The 27,367-nt window shown below is 45.0% G+C and overlaps 1 protein-coding gene across 1 annotated transcript in view; it reads right to left on the bottom strand.

Annotated features, from left to right (window-relative positions):
- ADAMTS19 (ADAM metallopeptidase with thrombospondin type 1 motif 19) overlaps window positions 1–27,367 on the bottom strand; it is a 366,657-nt gene that overhangs the window by 62,861 nt on the left and 276,429 nt on the right. Inside the window, exon 14 of the mRNA XM_040415985.1 lies at window positions 17,694–17,821. Within this exon, the coding sequence (XP_040271919.1) occupies window positions 17,694–17,821 (128 nt within the window). The remainder of the gene's footprint in view (window positions 1–17,693; window positions 17,822–27,367) is intronic.

Below are 27,367 nucleotides of genomic sequence, written 5' to 3'. Positions count from 1 at the left end.
GATGCCTCAATGGCACATATGCTATTTACAGTCTCTGGACACAATATACTGTACATACGGTATATTTGGCTGTTGTGGTGGTTTCCCCTTTAGTTGTTCTCTTAGTCGCTGGTTGGCCAGTGTTTTCTAATAGACTGCCATGGCTCATTAGTGCTATACACACACACACACACACACACATGATCCCTGAAGAAGAAGGCAATGGTGTCACCCTCTCTCTTGTGTACCTCATCTTCTCAGGTATCCAACAATCACTTGGCTACAGTCTCTGCCTACTCCTTGCACATCGCCACAGCATGCAGCACTCAGTCAGACCCTACTCGGAAGAAGGTGCATCATCTAGACCCTGCTTAAAAAGGACCTTTCACCACCCCTGACATGCCGGTTTTAATAGCTTCATGCATTCCCCATGTAATAACCATGCTGTAACATCTATTCTTATGGCTCTATGATGTGCCATTCATTTATTATTTCTACTAGAAGTTATGAAATAATTACTAGCAGTCTGTAGTAAGGGTACAGAGGGTGGTAACCGGTTGGGGTGTATACCTGTACAGTATGAAAATGGCAGCACTGATTGAATAGAGTGAGTCTGTGCAGGGACACACCCCTGTTACCACCCCTCTGTACCCTTACTGAAGGCTGATAGCAATTCAGTCATACTTATAGTAGAAATAATAAAGGAATGGTACAACTTAGAGCCATAAGAATAGATGCTCCAGAAGTATTATTACATGGGGAATGCATGAAGCTATTAAAACATGCACGTCAGGAGCGGTGAAAGGTCCTCCTTACGGATCACAATCACAACCTGTCTTGGTCATATGATGATCACATAGGTGGATGATTTGTTAAAAGATAGAGCTGATAACTGGATTGTCAATGTAACAAGATACGTGCTGTACCTGTGTGATCATGATATAGCAGGACAAATTCTTATCTGCTAGAAGTAATTACTGCAAGCAGAGATAATGAACACCACAAGAAATTGATACAGAAAGTATAATGGAAAGTTGTATAATTTTACATTGTTCATTTAATAAACTAGATTTGTTGAAAGCGTAGTTCCCTTTTAATTTCTACAGTCTATAGTTTTCAATTGCAGGGAAGGTAAATAAAACCTAAGGAAACGCATCTGCATAGAAACAATGACAGGATCATGACCATAGAGCAAAGATTAGGTAAACTCATAGGGGGTCATTTACTAACTAGAAAAATGCCTATATTATGCATATTTCTGATGCAGATTGCAGCGCCAGGTCGAAAAAAGTGGTCAGGGAAGGGTCGGGAGGCCTGACTCATTTACCATTTTCTATGCCTGGTTTAGGCGTAGAAAATGGTCTAAATGTCATGGCGCTTCTACATAACTTCACTGGATCCACCGCCAGCTATAAGGGATATTAAAAGCAGTGTCTAAAATGCTGGTCTTAATAAATGACCTCCACAATGGACATCTACATCTACAGTTACTGACTGACATTTGGTTTTGAGAGTCTGAGCACTTTGAACTCACATTCCTGCCGACTCTGGCGTGTGCAAAGCCATAAAAGAAACTCAGTTAAAAGCACTTTTGTTTTATAATCAAGAACTGTTAAAGTGCTATCTAACATCTCTGACATCTATCACATTGGAAAGAAGCATTGTAGAAAATATTTACTCCTTTCATGTCTAAATTTACAAAAAGGCAAAAAGCCCAAAAATGATAAGTTCAAGCTTCATGGGTTTTATTTGCAGCAAAATCATAGTGACTAGTGTTGGGCGAGCATGCTCGGCGGAACACTAATTTTACTCGACGCTGGGCACATCACGGTATTTGGCCGAATACTGCGTGTGCTCAAGCGCGATGCTCAAGTCTCCTCCCCGCATGTTTGTTGGCTGCTACGCAGCCAATAAACTTGCAGGTAATTACTGCCATTCACTGTAATATCATAACCATATTGGCTACTGGCATTACAGTGATTGGCTGGCCGTAACAATGATTTGTCACCTAAGCAGATCAGTTTAAGCACGGCCTGTTGCTGCTTCCCCACTGTAGTGCTGCACTGCTTCCAGCTACTGACTGATGGCTGACTGGTGCTGCAAGATGATAGTTCAGAGGTGGAAGTGGAGAAGGAGAAGGAGGAGAAGAAGGGGGAGTTTCAGCCACTAATGTAGGCGGAAACCCCGATGGAAGTAGGGCCCTCAATCCTTGGTGTCGGTAGCACCTGTTCCATACCAGTGTACGACTCACTTCCGGCCTCCACAACAATCACCCAGTGTGCCCTCAGGGAAATATAGCGTCCCTGGCTAAAAGCACTTGTCCATGTGTAAGTTGTTAAGTGGACCTTCCCAATAACTGCGTTGGTCAGGGCATGGGTGATGCTACTGGACACATGCCTGTGTAAGGCTGGCACTGCACACCGTGAAAAATATTGGGGACTGGGGACAGAGTACCGCAGGACAGCCGCCGCCATCAGGCTGCGTAAAGCCTCAGTATCCACAAGCCTAAATGGCAACATTTCCTAGGTTAGCAATTTGGAAAGGTGTGCATTTAGTGCTATGGTCTGTGGGTGGGTGGCTGGGTATTTGCGCTTTTGTTCAAAGGCCTTCCACTCTGTACTGCTGTCCTCGCTCGGCTTGTTACCTTCCCAGATTGGGTCAGTGACTTCATCGTCCAGCACCTCCTCTTCCACTTCCTCACTCTGGTCATCCTGCTGACTAGTTGAGTAGTGTTGGGCGAGCATGCTTGGCCGAACTCTAATTTTACTAGAGCATTGCGATGCTCGGCACATCGCGGTGTTCTGCTGAATAACGCATATGCACGAGCGCGATGCTCGAATCTCAACCCCGCAAATTTGTTGGCTGCTACGCAGCCAATAAACATGCAGGTAAGTGCTGCCATTCACTGTAAGGCCGTAGCCATGTTGGCTACTGGCATTACAGTGATTGGATGGCCGGAACTCGTCATCGGGTGCTATATAGCTCTCGATGACACGTGTTTGGCTCAGTCTTAGTCAGGGAGAGCTGGAGAGCAGAAGGGAAAGATAGTGTAGGTAGTGAAATAGGAATATTTTAGTTTTTATACTTGTTATAGACCCAAAAGTCCTTTTAAGGACTATTGTTGTGTGTGGCAGCAATATATATTTTTAGTGCAACCTGCACTAAATTGCTAAAACTTGTTAGGTTTAACTTGTGCGCATCCTAAAAATATCTGTCACATTCTGTGTACTTTATTTGCGCATACACTTACAAAAACTGTGCTACTGTACATGTGACATACTTGCAAGCATATATACCATTTAATATGTGCAAGGCGCGCTGTAAGTCACGGGGAAGTGGCTGTGCTGCTGATGGTGCAGACAGAGGCCGTGGCCCTGGGTGTGGTGAAACTGTGCCTGCTGCCAGAGCACAAGAAACACACTCCTCCACAATACCTAGCTTCATGTCCCAATTTGCAGGGCAGCGCAGGACACCACTCTCGAAGTCAGACCAGTGCAACCCGGTGGTTGGTCTGATTGCAGTAGATAATACTTCCAGTCAGTTAAGCACCACCCTGTCTTCCACAAAGTCCAGACTCAGTAGCCAAGAGTCTGGTCAACGGAATCCTCACCCTGATACTCCTTCCACCCACCATGGAGAATCTTGACAAACAAGTGATCCCACACTCGGATATTCCGAGGAGCTGTTTTCATCGCGATTCCATAATTTGGGCCTCTCGCCAAGCCTGCTTGAAGAGGGACATGAGGAGATCTTGTGCCCTAATTCCCAAACTCTGGAGCATCCACAGTCAGATGAAGATGACGCTGGGGAACGGCAATTAGTGTTTCACGAGGTGGATCATGATGATGAAACACAGTTGCCAATAAGTCAACTGCAATTAGTGTCTCAAGAGGTTCATGATGAGGATGAGACACAGCTGTCAATAACTGAGGTTGTTGTTAGGTCAACAAGTCAGTAGGATGACCAGAGTGAGGAAGTGGAAGAGGAGTTGCTGGATAATGAAGTCACTGACCCAACCTGGTAAGCTGGCAAGCCGAGCGAGGACAGCAGTACAGAGGGGGAGGGATCCGCAGCACCGCAACAGGCTGGAAGAGGCAGTGGGGTGGCAAAAGGGAGAAGGTGGACTACACCAAACATGCCCGCAACTGTTTCCCGGAGCACCCCCTTGTGGCAATCTGCCTTGTCAAGGAGTAGGTGTTCCGCAGTCTGCCGCTTTTTTGAGGAAAGTGCGGACGATAAAAGAATTGTCATTTGCAACATGTGCCGTACCAAAATGGGCAGGGGCGTGAACACTAGCAACCTCACCACCACCAGCATTATCCGCCACATGGCATCAAAGCACCCTAATAGGTGGGCCGAACGCCTGGGTCAACAACCAGTGTCTACAGGTCACACCACTGCCTCCTCTTCCCCTGTGTTATGTGCTGGCCAATCTCCTGTCCAAGACGCAGGCCCGGATGCCTCCTGCCATGCACCTAGAACTTCGCAAGCACCATCAGCTAGCACATCCACTTCTGTGTCTCAGCGCAGCGTACAAATGTCTATACCCCAGGCTTGTGAACGAAAGTGTAAATACCCAGCCACCCACTCACAGACCATAGCACTAAATGCTCACCTTTCCAAATTGCTGGCCCTGGAAATGTTGCCATTTAGGCTTGTGGACACTGAGGCCTTATGCAGCCTGATGGCGTCGGCTGTCCCGCGATACTCTTTACCCAGCCGCCAATATTTTTCATAGTGTGCAGTCCCAGCCTTACACCAGCATGTGTCCCATAACAACACCCATGCCCTTACCAACGCAGTTATTGGGAAGGTCCACTTAACGACTGACACATGGACAAGTGCTTTTGGACAGGGACGCTACATTTCCCTGAGGGCTCACTGAGTGAACGTTGTGGAGGCTGGGAACGAGTCGTACCCTGGGATGGCACAGGTGCTACCGACGCCAAGGATTGCGGGCCCTACTTCCATCAGGGTTTCCGCCGCTACCTACGTTAGTGACTGCAACCCCCCCTTCTCCTCCTCCCCCTCCTTCTCCACTTCCACCTCTGAATTATCATCTTGCAGCACCAGTCAGCCATCATTCAGTAGCTGGAAGCAGTGTAGCACTGCAGTGGGGAAGCGGCAACAGGCCGTGCTTAAACTGATCTGCTTAGGTGACAAACAGCACACCGCTGCGAAGCTGTGGCAGGGGATAAGGGACCAGACTGAGCTGTGGCTCTCGCCACTCAACCTACAACCAGGCATGGTTGTGTCTCATAATGGTCATAACTTGGTGGAGGTTTTGGAGCTCGGCAAGCTCACACACATACCATGCCTAGCCCATGTGTTCAACCTAGTGGTTTCTCAAAACCTACCCCAATTTGCCTGAGCTACTGGTGAAGGTGCGCCGCGTGTGTGCCCATTTCCACAAGTCATTGACAGCTTCCGCCGGCCACTTCTGTGTCTACTCAAACACTCGCTTCTCACAATTAAAGCGGATGATTTGCATGTGGAAGAGGTGGAAATGGGGGAAGAAAGTACACAGGGTGATAGCCATACCATCCTCTGTTCGTCTTCTCAGCGGGAATTGGATGATGAGTTGGAAGAGGAGCAGGAGACGGTTGCCTCCGCTACAGGGTAGGGAGGGTAGTACTCATGGAAGTTTTATTCCATCTGTTCAGTGTGGATGGGTAGAAGAGGAGGAAGAGGATGAGGAGATTGAGACTCATTCTCCTGATGAGGACAGCAAAGTCTGGTCTGTTGGGACTCTGGCACACATGGCTGACTTTATGTTAGGCTGCCTTTCCTGTGACCCTCGCGTTGTATGCAATTTGGCCAACACCGATTACAGATTGTTCACCCTTCTCGACCCCCGTTACAAAAAGAACTTCTCATATCTCATTCCTGTAATGGAGAGGACGAGCAAAATGGTGCAATACCAGAAGGTCCTTGTGGAAAAATTGCTCCAAAAACTTCCAGCTGACAATCTCTGGCTACAGAGTACGTAGTTCCTTGGCCAACTGAGGAGGAGAGACGAGGGAGACACACAGCAGTTCCAACAGAGGCAGGGCAACACTCTCCAAGGTCTGGGACAGTTTTATGACACCCCGCCAGCACCCTCAAGCTGATGCCCGGCCTAGTGTCACAAGGAGGGAAAAATTTTGGGAGATGGTGAAGGAGTACGTAGCAGACCGTGTCAGCATCCTCAGTGATCCCTGTGTGCCTTACAACTATTGGGTGTCCAAGCTGGACATGTGGCACGAACTGGTGCTCTATGCCTTTAAGGTACTGGCCTGCCCCACCGCCAGCATTTTGTCAGAGTGTGTATTTAGTGCTGCTGGGGGCATAATAACTGATAAGCGCATCCACCTGTTAACTGAAAATGCTGACTGGTTGACTCTTATAAAAATGAACAAGGCCTGGATTGTACCTGACTTCTCTACTCCACCAGAGGAAAGCGGCTGAACATAAACTTTAAATGTGGCTTTTATGGTGTATTGAATACACTGTATTCCCATGCACCCCTTCCCCCACAAAAAAGGTATATGGTTCAATCTTCCTTTCTCGTCCTCCTCCTCCATCATATCAACATGCTTATTAGGCAGCCCTCGCTCCTAATGTTTTAGAGGGTCAGCTCAGCAGCTGGCCCTCACCCCTAATGTTTTAGAGGGTCACCAGCAGGCCCTCACCCACAATATTTTTGAGGGTCACCAGCAGGCCCTCAACCATAATGTTTTAGAGGGTCAGCTCAGCAGCAGACCCTCACCCCTAAATTTTTAGATGGTCAGCTCGGCAGCAGGCCCTCGCCCACAAATTTTTTTAGATGGTCAGCTCGGCAGAAGGCCCTTGCCCACAGAATTGTTTCGGGGTGCCTCTTCCTTTTAATTTCTGGCAGCACTTTCACTTTATATACAAGTAAATATACAGGAAAGAATGTTACCTAACAATTTTTCCTCTAAAATCGATTTTATCTTTGGTTTGGTGCGTATTATTATTGTCAGTCTGTAAAAGTAACATAGTAGCATAGTATATAAAGTGGTGTACTACTCGGACAACATCGTTCCCAGCAGCGACCTGGGAGTCCAAGATGCATCCATACATCCTCCCCATGCTGTTCTCGAACCATTTCGGTGTTTTTTTCACCAATTTCTGACCTTTTCCTATGAACCAGGCACCTTCCCCTCTTCAGATCATGGGGTGCCAGGTTTAATGCTTGGGTTCTCCCATATCTGCTCTCTCAGGCTTGTGCATGAGACATCATCAGAGCAGTGAAATCTGAGAAAGCAGCAACTGTAGATGCAGTAAGTGCATGGTAAAGCCTTTGCATTTGATTAGTTAAAAGAACAAAAAATAATTCGGACAACCCCTTTAAGTCATGTATGACTTAAAAAAAAAATTCTGTGCTTAAAAAGTAGACCATTGGAATGGACTTCTTGTAACATCTGACACATGCTGCGGTCTTCTAGTCCCTCCCTATATGTTCTCTACTCTAACCCACAGAACTACGAGTAGCGTTAACTTATACATTTGTATTGGAAATTAATGTGAAAATAGGTTTATCTGACCCTAATAATATGCATATGCATCTCAAAACTATGCTCACAGAAAGGCCCTGGTGGGCTTCACTTAGGAGTTTCAAATAAGCAGCTTAGGCCTCTATCACACGGGTGAGATTTTTGCGCGGGTGCAATGCGTGAGGTGAACGCATTGCATCCGCACTGAATCTGGACCCATTAATTTCTATGGGGCTGTGCACATGAGCGGTGATTTTCACGCATCACTTGTGCGTTGCATGAAAATCGCAGCATGCTCTATATTGTGCGTTTTTCACGCAACGCAGGCCCCATAGAAGTAAATGGGGCTGCATCAAAATTGCAAGCATCCGCAAGCAAGTGTTAGGAGAGGATCGGGATGGGGACCCGATCATTATTATTTTCCCTTATAACATGGTTATAAGGGAAAATAATAGCATACTTAATACAGAATGCTTAGCAAAATAGGGATGGAGGGATAAAAAAATAAATAAAAAAATTTAACTCACCTCATCCACTTGTTCGCACAACCTGGCTTCTCTTCTGTCTTCTTCTTTGATGACCAGGAGGAAAAGTACCTGTGGTGACATCACTGCGCTCATCACATGGTCCATCACATGATCCATCACCATGGTGGTGACGTCACTGCGCTCATCACATGGTCCGTCACATGATCCATCACCATGGTGGTGACTTCACTGCGCTCATCACATGGTCTGTCACATGATCCATCACCATGGTGATGGATCATGTGATGGACCATGTGATGAGCGCAGTGACGTCACCACAGGTCCTTTTCCTCCTGGTCATCAAAGAAGAAGACAGAAGAGAAACCGGGCTGCGTGAACAAGTGGATGAGGTGAGTTAAATAATTATATATTTTTTTTAACCCCTCCATCCCAATTTTTACTAAGCATTCTGTATTAAGAATGCTATTATTTTCCCTTATAACCATGTTATAAGGTAAAATAATAATCTACACAACACCTAACCCAAACCTGAACTTCTGTGAAGAAGTCCGGGTTCAGGTTTGGGTACCAAACATGCTGATTTTTCTCACGCGCGTGCAAAACGCATTAAAACACTTTGCACTCGAGCGGAAAAATCATGCTTTTTCTCTCAACGCACCCGCATCTTATCCGGCCCTCATACGCGACGCCCGTGTGAAAGAGGCCTTAGGCTACGTTCACACTAGAGGCATGGAACTCCGGCAGGCTGTTCCGGTGTGTGAACAGCTTGTTCTCCGGCCCGTCCCCATTATATTCAATGGAGCCAGAGCGGTAGTCGGGGGCACGCGTGCAGTAGCCTTAAATGCTAGGCCTAAGATACTGCAGCTACTACTGTAACTTCCTAATATACAGTTGTGTCCTACCTTACGTTTTCTCTTGGCTCTGAGATGCATGGTGTGATATGACCATCCTATACGTGTCTGTAACTATCCTATATTTGTATGTGTGGCCATCCAGTGGTTGTGATGTGAATCTCAATTTGTTTAGGGCTTTGCTAGCATTCCGAGATATTGTTCACCCCCTTGATCTTGACAAAGGCTTCTCATTCAGCTAAGCCAGTTATCTCTGCTCTGCAGGAGAAATCGTCCCAAAACAGTTATCTGCAGATCAGGTACTGGCTTACCTATAATCTTCCGTTATGTCTTAAGGCCTATTTAAAAGGTTGAATATTAACTTTTAGGATAGCTGCCTTACATCTGGTGGTGTTAGAGGCTCAGCTTTTTTTTTTCATTTTTGAAACAGGACTAATAGTAAATAAAAAAATTCCAGACGATATTGTTTTGAATTGGTCTCATCATGAGACATTGGAGTTATATAACAAATTTGACTTAAAGTAGTAGGGTGGACACATCTTTCCTTTGTTAGAACGTTCACACAACTGAAGACATATGAGTTTGTAGCAATTATAATAAGCTAAAAGTGTTGAGAACCTAATATATCTACCCCAACAAAGAAAAAACATACACCATACCTGTAGATTTAATTTAATGGCGAATGCCACTAGGATTCACTTGGTAGTTGTCATTACGCTGATCAGCTGACTTCCACATGTGAATTCTAGTAGTATTCACCATTACATGAATTAGATCTAGAGGTATTTTATAACCCTGATTATTAAGTTGTATATGGGGATAGATTTTGTTTACACTAGGTGCTTTCCTCATTGACCAGTATGGATTTATAGGGGTGAATGACGTGTATTGGGTTACAGCCCCAGAAGAAGTAATGATGAAACGCACATCAAGGTTTCCTTGTATAATTATTGCTATTGGGTATCATCTTTTTGATGGTTGTTAGAGACATGAATTCATATCTATTATACTGGTATATATGTATGCACTTTAGTTATTGTTATTTATGTGGTAGCATTATGTTTTGTATGGTATTTTATCCGTCCTTGATTTTCTTATGTGGGAACCTTAGATGTAAATTTCATGATGAAATAATAAAGATGACTTTGTATTGTATTACATACGGCCTTTGCAGCTTGTTGACGGTTCTCAAGAGTGCAGAGTAAGGCTGGGGCTACACAGCAATGTGTCCCACAACATGATGATTGTAATGAAGATCGCAATGTTACATTGTGCTGCGACATCATTATCAATAGGGTCTTCAGTCCAGTGCTTTAAGTGGGCCAAAAGAGGTGCCGGTACTCTATTAGGCGCCGGTGCTCCCCCCCCCTGCACATCAGACCCCCCCATCACACACATATATATTAGTTCCTCTATGTACCAGTACAGTACCCCCCCCCACCACCGCACATTCGTTCCTCTCTGTACCAGTACCCCCCTGCACATCAGACCCCCCCCCCCTCATCACACACACACACATTAATTCCTCTCTGTACCAGTACCCCCCAGCGCATGCGCAGTGTCGGCCGGTGTCCTGCTGAGAACATCCATCCGATCACCGCACCTGTGCACTGGCCCATAATTTTTCCCTACCCTAACCGCCGGCGAGGCTCCCAGCGCATGCGCACTCTGCTGTGAAATTTCCCTAACCCGTCATTGTGCGCAGTGCGCCCCCCCAATATAATAAACATTGGTGGCGCAGTGCGCCCCTCCCAACACTCCAGTATAATAAACATTGGTGGCGCAGTGCGCCCCCCAATCACCCCAGTATAATAAACATTGGTGGCGCAGTGCGCCCCCCCTCAATATAATAAACATTGGTGGCGCAGTGGGCCCCCCCTCAATATAATAAACATTGGTGGCGCAGTGGGCCCCCCCTCAATATAATAATCATTGGTGGCGCAGTGGGCAGTGCCAATGAGGGTTAAAAAATAAAAATAATAATTAACTCACCTCCTCCAATTGATCGTCTTCTGTTCTTTCTTCATGACCTGTCAAAGGACCTGTGGTGACATCACTGTTAGCATCACATGATCCATCACCATGGTAATGGGTCATGTGATGAGCTCAGTGACGTCACCACAGGTCTTGAAGAAAACAGGAGAACGGCAGCTACGCGATCATCTGGAGGAGGTGAGTTAAAATTTTTTTATTATTTTTTAACCCTCACTGGCACTTCCCACTGAGCCACCAATGTTTCTTATACTGGGGTGTTTGGGGGGGAAAGCGCACTTCCTACCAACGTTTCTTATACTGGGGTGTTGGGGGGGGGGGGGGGGGCGCACTGTGCCACAAACGTTTCTTATACAAAAACAGGAGGCGGGTGCTGGAATCAAATAGCCGGCACCCGACCTCTGTGACAGGGGGCTGCGATCAGCTACAATTAACCCCTCCAGTACCGCACCTGAAGGGTTAACTCAACTGCAGCTGATCGCAGCTCCCTGTCACAGAGGTCGGGTGTCGGCTATTTGATTCCAGCACCCGCCTCCTGTTTTTGTATTCAGGTCAGTTATCTTCATTGGTGGCGCAGTGGCCACAGCCCCTCCCCTCCTCCTCCCGTCTCTCTTCTTATTGGCAGCGGCGGGGGCAGCAGGCAGGTCAGACAGGGGAGGGGGAGATGGAGGGGGCGCCCCGAGGGAGAACACAAGTTCAGCCTCGCCTGCCGCATATTACATTGCGAGCTGTCGGCCGCCCAGCGCCCCTGTTACTATGGCGCCCTGTGCGGCCGCACAGCCCGCACACCCCAAAGGCCGGCCCTGCGCTCCGGTACCGGAAACCCACGTACTGGGCGCACGGAGAGGTGCTGGTACTCTCCAGGGCAATTTTTGGAAGTGGCGGTACTGAGTACCGCCGCGTTCCGGCCCACTTCAAGCACTCTTCACAATGTGAAATGCAACATGACGTGATAGTCGCAAAAAATCCAGCATTGTTGGTATTTTGGCTGCAAGTCACAAGTCACACATGACTTTGCCATCATAAACCACAATGGAAGTCACATGTTACTGTGACTTGCTTGGAACTTTTCTACTATTTGGCTTTGTTTTTATGGCTCAGTCACCTCTAAAATAGTGGCTGACAAATGGGAAAAATGTTTTTGGTTGTGAGGCTTGCAGTCCGTGACACATGTCATCGGTTGGCCCCAACCTAAATTTGAACTGAAAAATTAATAACAACAAAAAGGGATAGGAAAGATATTAGAAAGATGACATGTTATGTATGATACATACTACATAGCCAATGTTAATTTAAGGAAAGGAAAACCAACACTAAAATTATATGGCTAGCTAGAACCTATCTGACTTTCCCTTAAAAAGATTGAAGAAAAGAAAAATCTGAAATGTCATATTTACTTAGCTGCATATCCTCCCCCACCCAAACACACACACAATTTGTAATCCGTTTCAGTTGGCTCCTTCGGGATCTATTCATTTAAAGTGAAAAAGACAGCATGCTATGTTTATTCATGAATGCGATAGTTTGATATTAAGCATTTTGCGAGTTCCTGTTTCATGTATTCTGAGACTTTATGGTCCTTCAGACAAATGAATAAATTAGGATAATTTTAAAGAACAAAGGAGGAGATTTATCATCTCCCTGGTGCCTGAAAAGTGGCGTTAAAAAGTCGCAAACTTTTTGTTTGCAACTTTTTAACTGCGTCGTTTTAAAACAATTGCTGCATCTCTCAGAATTTACGCCACCTTTGCCACTTTCACTAAAGGGGATGTGGCAAGGGCGGGAAAGGATTATGGCCAGTCGCTCAGACAAATGAATCTTCATTAACCACCTCCGGACCGCCTAACGCAGGATCGCGTTCCGGAGGTGGCAGCGCTGCGCACAGTCACGCATATATGCGTCATCCCGCGAGACGCGAGACTTCCTGTGAACGCGCGCACACAGGCGCGCGCGCTCACAGGAACGGAAGGTAAGAGAGTTGATCTCCAGCCTGCCAACGGCGATCGTTCGCTGGCAGGCTGGAGATGTGTTATTTTTAACCCCTAACAGGTATATTAGACGCTGTTTTGATAACAGCGTCTAATATACCTGCTACCTGGTCCTCTGGTGGTCCCCTTTGTTTGGATCGACCACCAGAGGACACAGGTAGCTCTGTAAAGTCCCACCAAGCACCACTACACTACACTACACCCCCCCGTCACTTATTAACCCCTTATTAGCCCCTGATCACCCCATATAGACTCCCTGATCACCCCCCTGTCATTGATTACCCCCCTGTCATTGATCAACCCCCTGTAAAGCTCCATTCAGACGTCCGCATGATTTTTACGGATCCACTGATAGATGGATCGGATCCGCAAAACGCATCCGGACGTCTGAATGAAGCCTTACAGGGGCGTGATCAATGACTGTGGTGATCACCCCATATAGACTCCCTGATCACCCCCCTGTCATTGATTACCCCCCTGTCATTGATCACCCCCCTGTAAAGCTCCATTCAGACGTCCGCATGATTTTTACGGATCCACTGATAGATGGATCGGATCCGCAAAACGCATCCGGACGTCTGAATGAAGCCTTACAGGGGCATGATCAATGACTGTGGTGATCACCCCATATAGACTCCCTGATCACCCCCCTGTAAAGCTCCATTCAGATGTCTGCATGATTTTTACGGATGCACTGATAGATGGATCGGATCCGCAAAACGCATCCGGACGTCTGAATGAAGCCTAACAGGGGCATGATCAATGACTGTGGTGATCACCCCATATAGACTCCCTGATCACCACCCTGTCATTGATTACCCCCCTGTCATTGATCACCCCCCTGTAAAGCTCCATTCAGATGTCCGCATGATTTTTACGGATGCACTGATAAATGGATCGGATCCGCAAAACGCATCCGGACGTCTGAATGAAGCCTTACAGGGGCATGATCAATGACTGTGGTGATCACCCCATATAGACTCCCTGATCACCCCCTGTAAAGCTCCATTCAGATGTCCGCATGATTTTTACGGATGCACTGATAGATGGATCGGATCCGTAAAACGCATCCGGACGTCTGAATGAAGCCTTACAGGGGCATGATCAATGACTGTGGTGATCACCCCATATAGACTCCCTGATCACCCCCCTGTCATTGATTACCCCCCTGTCATTGATCACCCCCCTGTAAAGCTCCATTCAGATGTCCGCATGATTTTTACGGATGCACTGATAGATGGATCGGATCCGCAAAACGCATCCGGACGTCTAAATGAAGCCTTACAGGGGCATGATCAATGACTGTGGTGATCACCCCCTGTCATTGATTACCCCCCTGTCATTGATTACCCCCCTGTAAAGCTCCATTCAGACGTCCGCATGATTTTTACGGATCCACTGATAGATGGATCGGATCCGCAAAACGCATACGGACGTCTGAATGAAGCCTTACACGGGCGTGATCAATGACTGTGGTTATCACCCCATATAGACTCCCTGATCACCCCCCTGTCATTGATCACCCCCCTGTCATTGATCACCCCCCCTGTCATTGATCACCCCCCCTGTCATTGATCACCCCCCCTGTCATTGATCACCCCCCCTGTCATTGATCACCCCCCCTGTCATGCTCCATTCAGACATTTTTTTGGCCCAAGTTAGCGGAATTATTTTTTTTTCTTAAAAAGTCTCATATTCCACTAACTTGTGTCAAAAAATAAAATCTCACATGAACTCACCATACCCCTCACGGAATCCAAATGCGTAAAATTTTTTAGACATTTATATTCCAGACTTCTTCTCACGCTTTAGGGCCCCTAGAATGCCAGGGCAGTATAAATACCCCACATGTGACCCCATTTCGGAAAGAAGACACCCCCAGGTATTCCGTGAGGGGCATATTGAGTCCATGAAAGATTGAAATTTTTGTCCCAAGTTAGCGGAACGGGAGACTTTGTCAGAAAAAAATAAAAAATATCAATTTCTGCTAACTTGTGCCAAAAAAAAAAAAATTTTATGAACTCGCCATGCCCCTCATTGAATACCTTGGGGTGTCTTCTTTCCAAAATGGGGTCACATGTGGGGTATTTATACTGCCCTGGCATTCTAGGGGCCCCAAAGCGTGAGAAGAAGTCTGGTATCCAAATGTCTAAAAATGCCCTCCTAAAAGGAATTTGGGCACCTTTGCGCATCTAGGCTGCAAAAAAGTGTCACACATCTGGTATCGCCGTACTCAGGAGAAGTTGGGGAATGTGTTTTGGGGTGTCATTTTACATATACCCATGCTGGGTGAGATAAATATCTTGGTCAAATGCCAACTTTGTATAAAAAAATGGGAAAAGTTGTCTTTTGCCAAGATATTTCTCTCACCCAGCAAGGGTATATGTAAAATGACACCCCAAAACACATTCCCCACCTTCTCCTGAATACGGCGATACCACATGTGTGACACTTTTTTGCAGCATAGGTGGGTAAAGGGGCCCATATTCCAAAGAGCACCTTTAGGATTTCACAGGTCATTTACCTACTTACCACACATTAGGGCCCCTGGAAAATTCCAGGGCAGTATAACTACCCCACAAGTGACCCCATTTTGGAAAGAAGACACCCCAAGGAATTCCGTGAGGGGCATGGCGAGTTCCTAGAATTTTTTATTTTTTGTCGCAAGTTAGTGGAAAATGCTGATTTTTTTTTTTTTTCATACAAAGTCTCATATTCCACTAACTTGTGACAAAAAATAAAAACTTCCATGAACTCACTATGCCCATCAGCGAATACCTTGGGGTCTCTTCTTTCCAAAATGGGGTCACTTGTGGGGTAGTTATACTGCCCTGGCATTCTAGGGGCCCAAATGTGTGGTAAGGAGTTTGAAATCAAATTCTGTAAAAAATTACCTGTGAAATCCGAAAGGTGCTCTTTGGAATATGGGCCCCTTTGCCCACCTAGGCTGCAAAAAAGTGTCACACATCTGGTATCTCCGTACTCAGGAGAAGTTGGGGAATGTGTTTTGGGGTGTCATTTTACATATACCCATGCTGGGTGAGAGAAATATCTTGGCAAAAGACAACTTTTCCCATTTTTTTATACAAAGTTGGCATTTGACCAAGATATTTATCTCACCCAGCATGGGTATATGTAAAAAGACACCCCAAAACACATTCCTCAACTTCTCCTGAATACAGAGATACCAGATGTGTGACACTTTTTTGCAGCCTAGGTGGGCAAAGGGGCCCATATTCCAAAGAGCACCTTTCGGATTTCACAGGTCATTTTTTACAGAATTTGATTTCAAACTCCTTACCACACATTTGGGCCCCTAGAATGCCAGGGCAGTATAACTACCCCACAAGTGACCCCATTTTTGAAAGAAGAGACCCCAAGGTATTCGCTGATGGGCATAGTGAGTTCATGGAAGTTTTTATTTTTTGTCAAAAGTTAGTGGAATATGAGACTTTGTATGAAAAAAAAAAAAAATAATAATAAATCATCATTTTCCACTAACTTGTGACAAAAAATAAAAAATTCTAGGAACTTGCCATGCCCCTCACGGAATACCTTGGGGTGTCTTCTTTCCAAAATGGGGACACTTGTGGGGTACTTATACTGCCCTGGAATTCTAGGGGCCCAAATGTGTGGTAAGGAGTTTGAAATCAAATTCTGTAAAAAATGACATGTGAAATCCGAAAGGTGCTCTTTGGAATATGGGCCCCTTTGCCCACCTAGGCTGCAACAAAGTGTCACACATCTAGTATCTCCGTACTCAGGAGAAGTTGGGGAATGTGTTTTGGGGTGTCATTTTACATATACCCATGCTGGGTGAGAGAAATATCTTGGCAAAAGACAACTTTTCCCATTTTTTTATACAAAGTTGGCATTTGACCAAGATATTTATCTCACCCAGCATGGATATATGTAAAAAGACACCCCAAAACACATTCCTCAACTTCTCCTGAATACAGAGATACCAGATGTGTGACACTTTTTTGCAGCCTAGGTGGGCAAAGGGGCCCATATTCCAAAGAGCACCTTTAGGATTTCACAGGTCATTTTTTACAGAATTTGATTTCAAACTCCTTACCACACATTTGGGCCCCTAGAATGCCAGGGCAGTATAACCACCCCACAAGTGACCCCATTTTGGAAAGAAGAGACCCCAAGGTATTTCGTGATGGGCATAGTGAGTTCATAGAAGTTTTTATTTTTTGTCACAAGTTAGTGGAATATGAGACTTTGTAAGAAAAGAAAAAAAAAATAAAAAAATCATCATTTTCCGCTAACTTGTGACAAAAAATAAAAAGTTCTATGAACTCACTATGCCCATCAGCGAATACCTTAGGGTGTGTACTTTCCGAAATGGGGTCATTTGTGGGGTGTTTGTACTGTCTGGCCATTGTAGAACCTCAGGAAACATGACAGGTGCTCAGAAAGTCAGAGCTGCTTCAAAAAGCGGAAATTCACATTTTTGTACCATAGTTTGTAAACACTATAACTTTTACCCAAACCATTTTTTTTTTTTACCCAAACATTTTTTTTTTATCAAAGACATGTAGAACAATAAATTTAGAGCAAAATTTTTTTGCAAAATTTTACAACTGAAAGTGAAAAATGTCATTTTTTTGCAAAAAAATCGTTAAATTTCGATTAATAACAAAAAAAGTAAAAATGTCAGCAGCAATGAAATACCACCAAATGAAAGCTCTATTAGTGAGAAGAAAAGGAGGTAAAATTCATTTGGGTGGTAAGTTGCATGACCGAGCAATAAACGGTGAAAGTAGTGTAGGTCAGAAGTGTAAAAAGTGGCCTGGTCTTTCAGGGTGTTTAAGCACTGGGGGCTGAGGTGGTTAAAGCACATTTTTCATAAAATAAGAATTTCATTTTAGATAGTTAGTTATACTCTACCTGGCATCTTCCATTTGAGCACATGTCTAAGCCATCAGGTCCACATGGTGTGCCATCTAGGGATTTTTCTGCCACCAGGACTGGCTGATCCTTTCCAAGGGCAGAGCAGAACAGTGCACATGGCTTCTCTAAAATAAAAAAGGAGAATGTAAGTCGATGTAAAAATGATGCACACAACAGTGCCACAGATAAATATATTCATTTCTAACAATATTTGACTGAAAATGAATTTTCAGCACCAAAAAAGGAACAACAGAGCAAGAACAATAATTATCTATATTTTCTAAGTCTTCTACCCATGCATATTTTTGGCTACATTTTAAAGAATGATGCATGTGTCTAACAGAGGTATCAGTAAGTAAGACTGTGTTAAAGTATGTTGCAAGATGAGATGACCTAACAGAGATGAACTGGTGCATACAACTGAATCCACTACAGTAAGGAGCTCCTGTCTACTCTCCTGACATGTCTTAGTAAATACTTGCATTCTGAATAATGTAACAATGCTGGTGCATTTATTAGTAATCTGTCTGGAAATGCATGAATACATTGACAACTGGGTGTGTCCCTGAGCAAACAGCGCTGATGGTGCTAGACTGTTTTGGGATACATATCATTGACAAAGAGTAGTATCACCCAGTAGTCAATTTATTAAAACATTTCCTGGTGGAAAAACAGAGAAAGAACACAACACAGTGTTCTAAGGTGCTGCAGAAATACAACATTTACTGAAACAGACGGGTTAGGAAGCAGTAGCATCTTTTCTGCCTTTCAGCACCCTCTAGTTCCATATACCCTGCTTGAAGTCTGTCTGTAAATGTTTAGAAATGTACAGAGTCTATTGAAAAAGTTGTCTAGAATATAAACTAAACAGGATGATGGCAGAGGGAATGATGCTGCAGTATATATGCATCAGTGTGTTAAACTGCATGCTGTGAGAGGGGAAGGGGAGCTGCAGGGGTAAACATTTGATTAGAGCACACAACACAGCTCTTACATCACACAATGAGGTGCCTGCTTACTCAGCTGTCACAGAGCAGAGAATAATAGCAGATAGAAAGTCATGATTAAGAATGGTGATGAACGAACATCTGCCGGGACGATTCGCGAACGCGATCAAATGTTTGCGAACCACAAGTTCGCGGCGGGCCCCATTCACTTTAATGGCAGGCGAACCTGAAAAACCTTAAGTTCATATTTGCAGCCACCAAATACTTACAAGAAGTGCACAAATCAACCCACAACATGGACAGTGACATACCAGAGGAGGATCAATGGCAAAAAATTCAGCCTAAAAATATGTATTTTAATCAGGGGCCATTTTTACGCGTACTAAAGGGAAATTCTCAGAAATCTGCCCTGCTGGAGCCTAGAAAATTTTTATTTTAGGCCACGGGAATACAGTCCTTAAAAATTAGGCATTCACCTGACACAAAATAAATTGTGATTGTGTGGCTCGAGGTACATTATGCGGTTAATGGATAAAAAAAAATTAATGTAGGCAACTGAGTACAGGCCCCAAACATTAGGCATTCACCGGACAGAAAAGAACAAGTAATTATGTGGCTGGAGGTACATTAGGCGATCACCGTATAACAATTTTACTGTTGGCCAGTTAGATTACAGGCCCCAAAAATGATGCATTCACCGCACATAAAAGATCAAGTGATTATGTGGTCGGAGGTATATTAGACGGTCAATGAATATCAATTTTACAGCAGGCCAGTGGACTACAGGCCCCAAAAATGATTAATTCACCGTACAGAAAAGAACAATTGATAATGTGGCTGGAGGTAAATTAGGCGGTCACTGTATAACAATTTTACTGTTGGCCAGTTAGATTACAGGCCCCAATTCACCGTACATAAATTATCAAGTGATTATGTGGCTGGAGGTATATTAGACATAGAAACATAGAAACATAGAATGTGTCGGCAGATAAGAACCATTTGGCCCATCCAGTCTGCCCAATATACTAAATACTATGGATAGCCCCTGGCCCTATCTTATATGAAGGATGGCCTTATGCCTATCCCATGCATGCTTAAACTCCTCCACTGTATTTGCAGCTACCACTTCTGCAGGAAGGCTATTCCATGCATCCACTACTCTCTCAGTAAAGTAATACTTCCTGATATTACTTTTAAACCTTTGCCCCTCTAATTTAAAACTATGTCCTCTTGTAGCAGTTTTTCTTCTTTTAAATATTCTCTCCTCTTTTACTTTGTTGATTCCCTTTATGTATTTAAAAGTTTCTATCATATCCCCTCTGTCTCGTCTTTCTTCCAAGCTATACATGTTAAGTTCCTTTAATCTTTCCTGGTAAGTTTTATCCTGCAATCCATGTACCAGTTTAGTAGCTCTTCTCTGAACTCTCTCCAAAGTATCAATATCCTTCTGGAGATATGGTCTCCAGTACTGAGCACAATACTCCAAATGAGGTCTCACTAGTGCTCTGTAGAGCGGCATGAGCACCTCCCTCTTTCTACTAGTAATGCCTCTCCCTATACACCCAAGCATTCTGCTAGCATTTCCTGCTGCTCTATGACATTGTCTGCCTGCCTTTAAGTCTTCTGAAAGACGGCCATTCAATATCAATTTTACTACAGGACAGTGTAGTACAGGCCCCAAACATTAGACATTCACCGGACAGAAAAGAACAAATAATTATGTGGCTGGAGGTATATCAGACGGTTATTGGATATCAATTTTACTGCAGGCCAGTACAAATAGATGTCAAATACATATGTTTGAAACAATAAAAAATATAAAATTGTATTAAAAACATCCCCCTCTTGAAAAACCCCCATATGATAGTTGATATTCGATAACACGTGGTCGTCACAGGTGTTGAATTCCTCCGAGGTCCCAAACATTAGGCATTCACCGGACAGAAAAGGCATTTTATGCCGCTGTATTTATCTAAAACAGGGACCATTATTTGTTCTGGGTGGTGGCGGATATTTGTGTGCTGTCATGAGGAAATTCAATTAAACGTGGTCGTCACAGGTGTTGAATTCCTCTGAGATCCATGCCTCATTCATTTTTGGAAATGTGAGTTAGTCCACACTTTCATGAGCTAGGCGAGTGCACTTATTGTTCATGATCCCCCCTGCTGCGCTGAACGTCCTTTCGGACAGGAGACGCAACGAGGGGCAAGCCAAGAGTTCCATGGCAAATTGTGCCAGCTCTGGCCACAGGTCAAGCCTGCACACCCAGTAGTCAAGGGGTTCCTCGCTTCTCAGAGCGTTCACATGGGCCGTTAACTCGATGTAGTCGGACACCTGTCGGTCTAGGCATTCCCTGAGGCTGAATCCGGAGGGCGGCTGTTGATGGGTTGGCTGAAAGAATGATCTCATATCCGAAGTGACCAACACATCTTCAAACCGCCCTCTTCTTGCATGCGCTGTAGGATTGGTACTCGCAACTGTTTCGCTGTGGGTGGAAATTCCTCTGCCAGTGCCCGCAACAGCAGAATGCAGCATCTCTCGCAGCAAGTCCTGGAAATGCTGTATTCTGACAGCCCTCTGTGATGCTGGTAACATGTGTTTTGTGTTTGTACCGGGGATCTAAGTACGTTGCCACCCAGTACTGGTCCTTGACCTTTATGCTTTTATTCGGGGTCCCTCTTCAAACACTGGAGCATAAAGGCCCCCATTTGCACTAAATTGGAAGCAGTGGAGCAGCCTGGCTCCTTCTCATCGCCCAGGAGAAAGTCGTCCTAGGTCTCCTCCCCCCATTCACTCACAACAGGGATCCCACAACAGGGATCCCAGAAAAGTTTAAAGCCTGCTCTTCTTGCTTCTCCTCCTCCTCCTGCCCCCAGGCACCATCCTCCTCTGACTCCTCTTCAGACTTCTGCTGACTTGTCTCAGATGGAGTAGCCCCCCTCCTGGGAATTCATTCAGCATTGCATCTTCCTGCTCCTCGACGGCTTGATCAATGACACGATGCAATGCACACTCCAGAAAGAAGGCGTAAGGTACGATGTCACTGATGGCACCCTGGCTGCGACTGACCATTTTGGTGATCTCATCAAATGGCCGCAGAAGAATGCATGCATTGTGCATGAGCAGCCACTGGCGCATTGAAAAAAACCAAGCTCCCCAGAACCTGTCCTGCCGCAGAGTTTGTACAGGTAGTCGTTAACGGCACGTTTCTGCTGGAGAAGCCTTTCAAGAATATATAAGGTGGAGTTCCATCACGTCGGGCAGTCACAAATCAGACGTCTGACAGGCAAGTGGTGTCGCCTCTGAACATCAGAAAGGCGAGCCATGGCCGTGTAAGATCTTCTAAAATGGCCAGAGATTTTCCTGGCCTGCCGTAAGACGTCTTGGACCCCGGTGTATTTGGCAACAAATCGCTGCACGACTAAGTTCAGGACGTGTGCCATGCACGGCACGTGTGTCATTTTGCCCTGTTTCAGTGTGCTCAGCAGATTGGCACCATTGTCGCACACCACTTTACCAACTGTTAAATTGAGCGGGGTTAGCCACTGATCGGCCTGTGACCACCGAGCTGAAAGGAGTGCAGTACCCGTGTGGCTCTTGGCTTCCAGTCACAACAGCCGCAGCACAGCATGGCGTCTCACCTGGCACGTCAAATAGGTTCTGGGGAGCTTGGGGGGTGCAGCGGAAGAGGCTGTAGCAGTGGAAAAGAAGGAGTCAGCCGAGGAGGAAACAGAGGATGGAGTAGGAGGAGGAGGAGAAGAAGAGGCAGGACTGCATGCAATCCATGTCAGTAACACCAAATCCACATGGGTTACATGCTTGATGGCTGTCAGAAAGTTCACCCAGTGGGCAGTAAAAGTTATGTACCTTCCCTGCCCGTGTTTGCTAGACCACGTGTCTGTGGTCAGATGTATCTTGTGCGCCAGAGATATATTAACTTGCCGCTGAATGTGGATATATAGTTCAGGGATGCCCTTCTGGGAGAAATATTTCCTTCCGGGGACCTTCCATTGCAGTGTGCCAATGGGCACAAATTTTCTAAAGGCCTCGGAGACCACCAATTTATATGGCAGTAATTGGCGGGCTAGCAGTTCCGACAAACCAGCAGTCAGCCAGTGGCAAGAGGATTATCTGGTGTGATCATTTTTTTACGCTCGAATATCTGGGCCATGGAAGCCTGCCTTGTGCCAGAAGAATGCGACGATGGCACGGTGGAAGGTGGAGTGGAGGACAAATGGGAGGAGAGAGGAGAAGGAGAAGAGGCAGGACATGGAGCACCAGGAGTGTGGCTTTGTGGGTGTTGACAGCGTTGCTCCTACTGGGCTTGTTGATGGGAGGCCAGGTGCCTTCTTAAGGCGGTTGTCCCTAGGCAAGTGTTGGGCTTACCGCGACTTATGCGTTGACAGCACAGGCTGAAGATGGCAACACTGTTATCAGCAGCTGACACGTTAAAAAAAAAGCCCACACTGCGGTGCCATGTGCCGGCATCCTGAGAGCGCAAGATGTGACCGTGCATGGTGGATGGCTCACTCCAGAGACATTTGCAGTCTGCTTTTTTCCTCCTGTGCACTGAGAGCTCTGCCTGCTTCCTCTCCTTCTCCCTATCTGCTGCTCCGTCTCTCCCTCTGAACTCCCCTCCTATTCCTCTCTTGTGGGAACCCGCGTGATGTCTATAGACACGTCATCATCTTCACCTTCACCACCATTGACATTAGAGCTCTCAAAGTAGGCAGTAACAGTGGGGACCACCCTCCTTAGGCTGATCTGGGTACTGTCGTCAGACCGCTGGTTGACGGCCATTGCTACCTCCTCTTCCTCATCCAATGCAAAGAATGGCTGTGCATCGGTAAGGTCTGGAAATTGATGGGAAAATAATTTCTCTGACTCGAATGGAGAGCCTATGGTGGTGGTGGTGGTGTTGTCTTTGGGGGTACATAGCAGAGAGTGAGGAGGGTGCTGATACAGAGGGTGCAGAATAGTGTTGATCACGAATATTCGAATTGCGAATTTTAATCGTTAATATATTGGCACTTCGAGAATTCGCAAATATTTAGAATATTCCAAAATTTATTCGTAATCGCGAATATTCAATTATTTTTTTTAAATACCAGTTCATGCGAATTTTTATGAGAAAATGTTTATGCGCAATCAAGAAAATAATGCCTGGAGATCACGAATTCGCGAATTCTCGAATATATGCCGAATATTCGCCCAAATATTCGCGAAATATCGCGAATTTGAATATTGCCCCTGCCGCTCATCACTAGTGCAGAAGCGGAAGGCTGAGTGAGTCACTCAACCAACTCTGGTGCGTTCTTTGACATAATCGCACGCACCTTCTCCAACTTCACACCTAGGCTCCGGCCTGGTGCACCTGCCCGACCCCTACCACCCCTGCGGAACGGACAGCCTCTTCCTCTGCCTGTCATTTTCAAAATAACCCTGTGTCAAAGTCCTTAGAGAAGAGCAGCATTTGAGGAAGCAGGTATAAAGAACCCCTTAATCAGTTTTATTGGGGGCAACTGGTATATCACACCAGTTGCAATAATTTGTTCTAATGGCTTTTGTCCCTCTGTATAGCTGTGGTATCTCAGCAGAACCGCACACAAATGCTGCACAATACAAATGCACTATATAGAAATTATATTATAGGTATATCACTAGAGATGGCCTTGCGGTTCGCCCAGCAGTCGTTTCGCGGCAAACTTTGCGTTTTCGCAATTCGCCGAACATGCGAACATATGGAGAAATTTGCGCCTGCCATATTCTTTTACATTGTGAAGAACTTTGACCCATGACACATCCATCAGGTGGTACAGGACAGCCAATTGAGACATTTCAGCACATGGACATACAACCTACCTCATAAATAAACCTGATCTGGCCGCCATTTTACATTCAGTGTTTTGCCAGTGTAGGGAGAGGTTGCTGTGTGGGGCAGGGACAGGCTGTTAGGGACACCAAACGCTAGCTAATAGGGCCACAAAAGTCATTTTAAGCACTAGTATAGGTGTGCTATCGATATGTTTGATACACAGAGGGGTACGATATACTTATAATATACTTTTATAATGAGTCAAAAACACATAGAGCTATATAGTGATCACCTGGAAGTCAGGGGCCTAGGGGCTAGGGGCTTACTATGGCCATTTTATATAGGGTAAGGTTCTGGACGGGGTCGCTTTTATCAGGGCGGGTGGTCTGTGGTTAGGCTATCAGGGCCAGAATAGCACCCCCCTGTAGGGCAATATCAGGGACAGTTCTTTGCCCACCCTGTTCTTCAATACAACATCATCATCTAGCCCAGGGATGGATGTTTTTTTGCTTTTCCTCCTGCATTCATCGATGTGCACTGAAACCCCCCGAATTGTGGTAGGACATATGGTTTCTGATTTGGTGCCGCCGATCACCTGATTTAGTGCCGCCGAGCACTTGTTATTGCCTAACACATCTATGCTTTTTGCTTAACTTTAATAATTTAATTTATTTTCATTTTGAGGGATATCTTTTTCCATTCACACGTCCGCAAAATGGGTCTGCATCCGTTCCGCAATTTTGCCGAACGGGTGCAGACCTATTCATTTTCAATGGGGCCGGAATGTGCTGTCCGCATCCGCATTTGCGGATCCGCACTTCCGCATCTGTGCTTCCGTTTCTGCAAAAAAATAGAACATATCCTATTCTTGTCCGCAATTGCAGACAAGATTAGGCATTTTCTATTATAGTGCTGGCGATGTGCGGTCCACAAATTGCAGAATGCACATTGCCGGTGTCCGTGTTTTGCGGATCCGCAAAACACTTACGGACGTGTGAATGGACCCTCATAGTAAAATTATTGACCCTCATAGTAAAATTATTAAAGGTTACGTTTTATCTTCATGTATATTCTAGTCGATTGCCTTCCTTGTACAATGTTATAATATACTTTCTATGTTTTAAAGTATATTATAGTGCATTTGTATTGTGCGGCAGTTGTGTGCGGTTCTGCTGCGATACTGCAGGTATATAGAGGGACAAGCGTTAATTGAACAAATAATTTCTACTGGTGTGATATACCAGTCCCCCCCCCAAAAAAACTGATTGAAGCGGGGTGTTATATACCAATATACATTCTTTATAGTGCATTTGGGTACTGTATAGTGCATTTGAGCATGCGCGTACGCGAAAATTATATTGCCAATATTTCGCATTGAATTTTTTTTTATGGAGATCGCAAATTTGAATAATACAGCTGGTATGTCACTGTCCATGTTGTGGGACTATTTGCGCACTTCTAGTAATTATTTCTTGGCTGCAAATATGAGCTGAAGGTTTTTCAGTTTTGTCTGCCATTAAAATGAATGGGACCCGCCGCGAACTTGCGGTTCGCGAACATTTGATCGCGTTCACACAATCGCGCTCGCGAACCGTCCCAGCAGATGTTCGTACATCACTATATATCACACCCCTGCCTTAATCAAAAAATTTTGGGGGCAACTGGTATATCACACCAGTTGCAATTAGTTGTTCCAATGGCGTTTGTCCCTCTGTATAGCTGCGGTATCTCAGCAGAACCGCACACAAATGCTGCACAATACAAATGCACTATATAGAAATATATATTCGGCGAACAGCGAACGAGCAAAGTTCGCCGCGAAACAAACGCCGGGTGAACCGCAAGGCCATCTCTAATTAAGATCTATTAAGCTCAAAATGCATAGAACAATCCTGTGGCACTGTACTCATGATGTTAGAATTTTTAAAATGGACTTTATTAAATGATGATGTTTAACACAGACACTGTGTTCTGGACTTCACCTTTCTTCCATTACATATTTCCTGGTTCCAGGTGTCCATGCAACTGCAGTCTCCTGAGGCTGAGGGGTTAAGCGGGGTGTTTTTTATTTGGCATGCTTTTTACACAATAGCAGAAAAAAGATCCAAAATAAGAAGGCTGCATTTCTTTCTGAAGTGCATAAAATATACATGTATAGTGGCTGTGCTGTTCCAGTTAATGGTTCTCATCCATAACTCTAATTGCATTCTGTGTTATATCTGTTATCGACTAAACTTAGTGTTCTTTGCTGCCATCTAATAGACCTGGTTATATTTGGATTTATGAAGTTATCTATGGTTGTATTTGATTTTTTTTTAAACAAGTAGTATGCCTTAAATAAAACTGTAGAAACCTTGAAACTTACACTGGATGACAGCTATATAAGTTTTTAGCACATTAATGTAAATCACATTTCCTTATGTGTAGTTCAGTGGCATACCTTCGGTGGAGGCAGATCACGTGACTGCTACGGGGCCTGATGGAGAGTGGGTCCAGAGCTGAATGCCTTCTCTTTCTGATGTGAAAACACAGCATTTTCATGCAGCCACCTCTAGGGGGAGCTCAGTGCTAAGATCTGTTACCATGGCAGCCATGGTGCTACTGAAGCCTTGGCTGCCATGGTAAGCTCCCTACTGCAGTGTGCACAAATCACAGGGCAGCAGGGACAGTGTAAAGTCCAATTCACCCTAATAGATCTCTATTAGGGTAATAAGACAAGGGATCAAAAGATTCCAGGTTCTATCCCCTAAGGGGGCTAATGGTTATTAAATAAAAAGCAAAAAAGTAAAAAAAAAAAAAAAAAAACACCAAAATATTAAGTTTAAATCACTCCCTTTCACAATTTTACATAAAAAATATATAAACAATAAATAAAGAAACTTATTGTATATCAGCACATCCAAAAAAGT

This window comes from Bufo bufo, chromosome 2, assembly GCF_905171765.1.
Source record: "Bufo bufo chromosome 2, aBufBuf1.1, whole genome shotgun sequence".
Lineage (NCBI taxonomy): Eukaryota > Metazoa > Chordata > Amphibia > Anura > Bufonidae > Bufo > Bufo bufo.
This window is presented reverse-complemented; position numbering and strand designations above follow the sequence as displayed.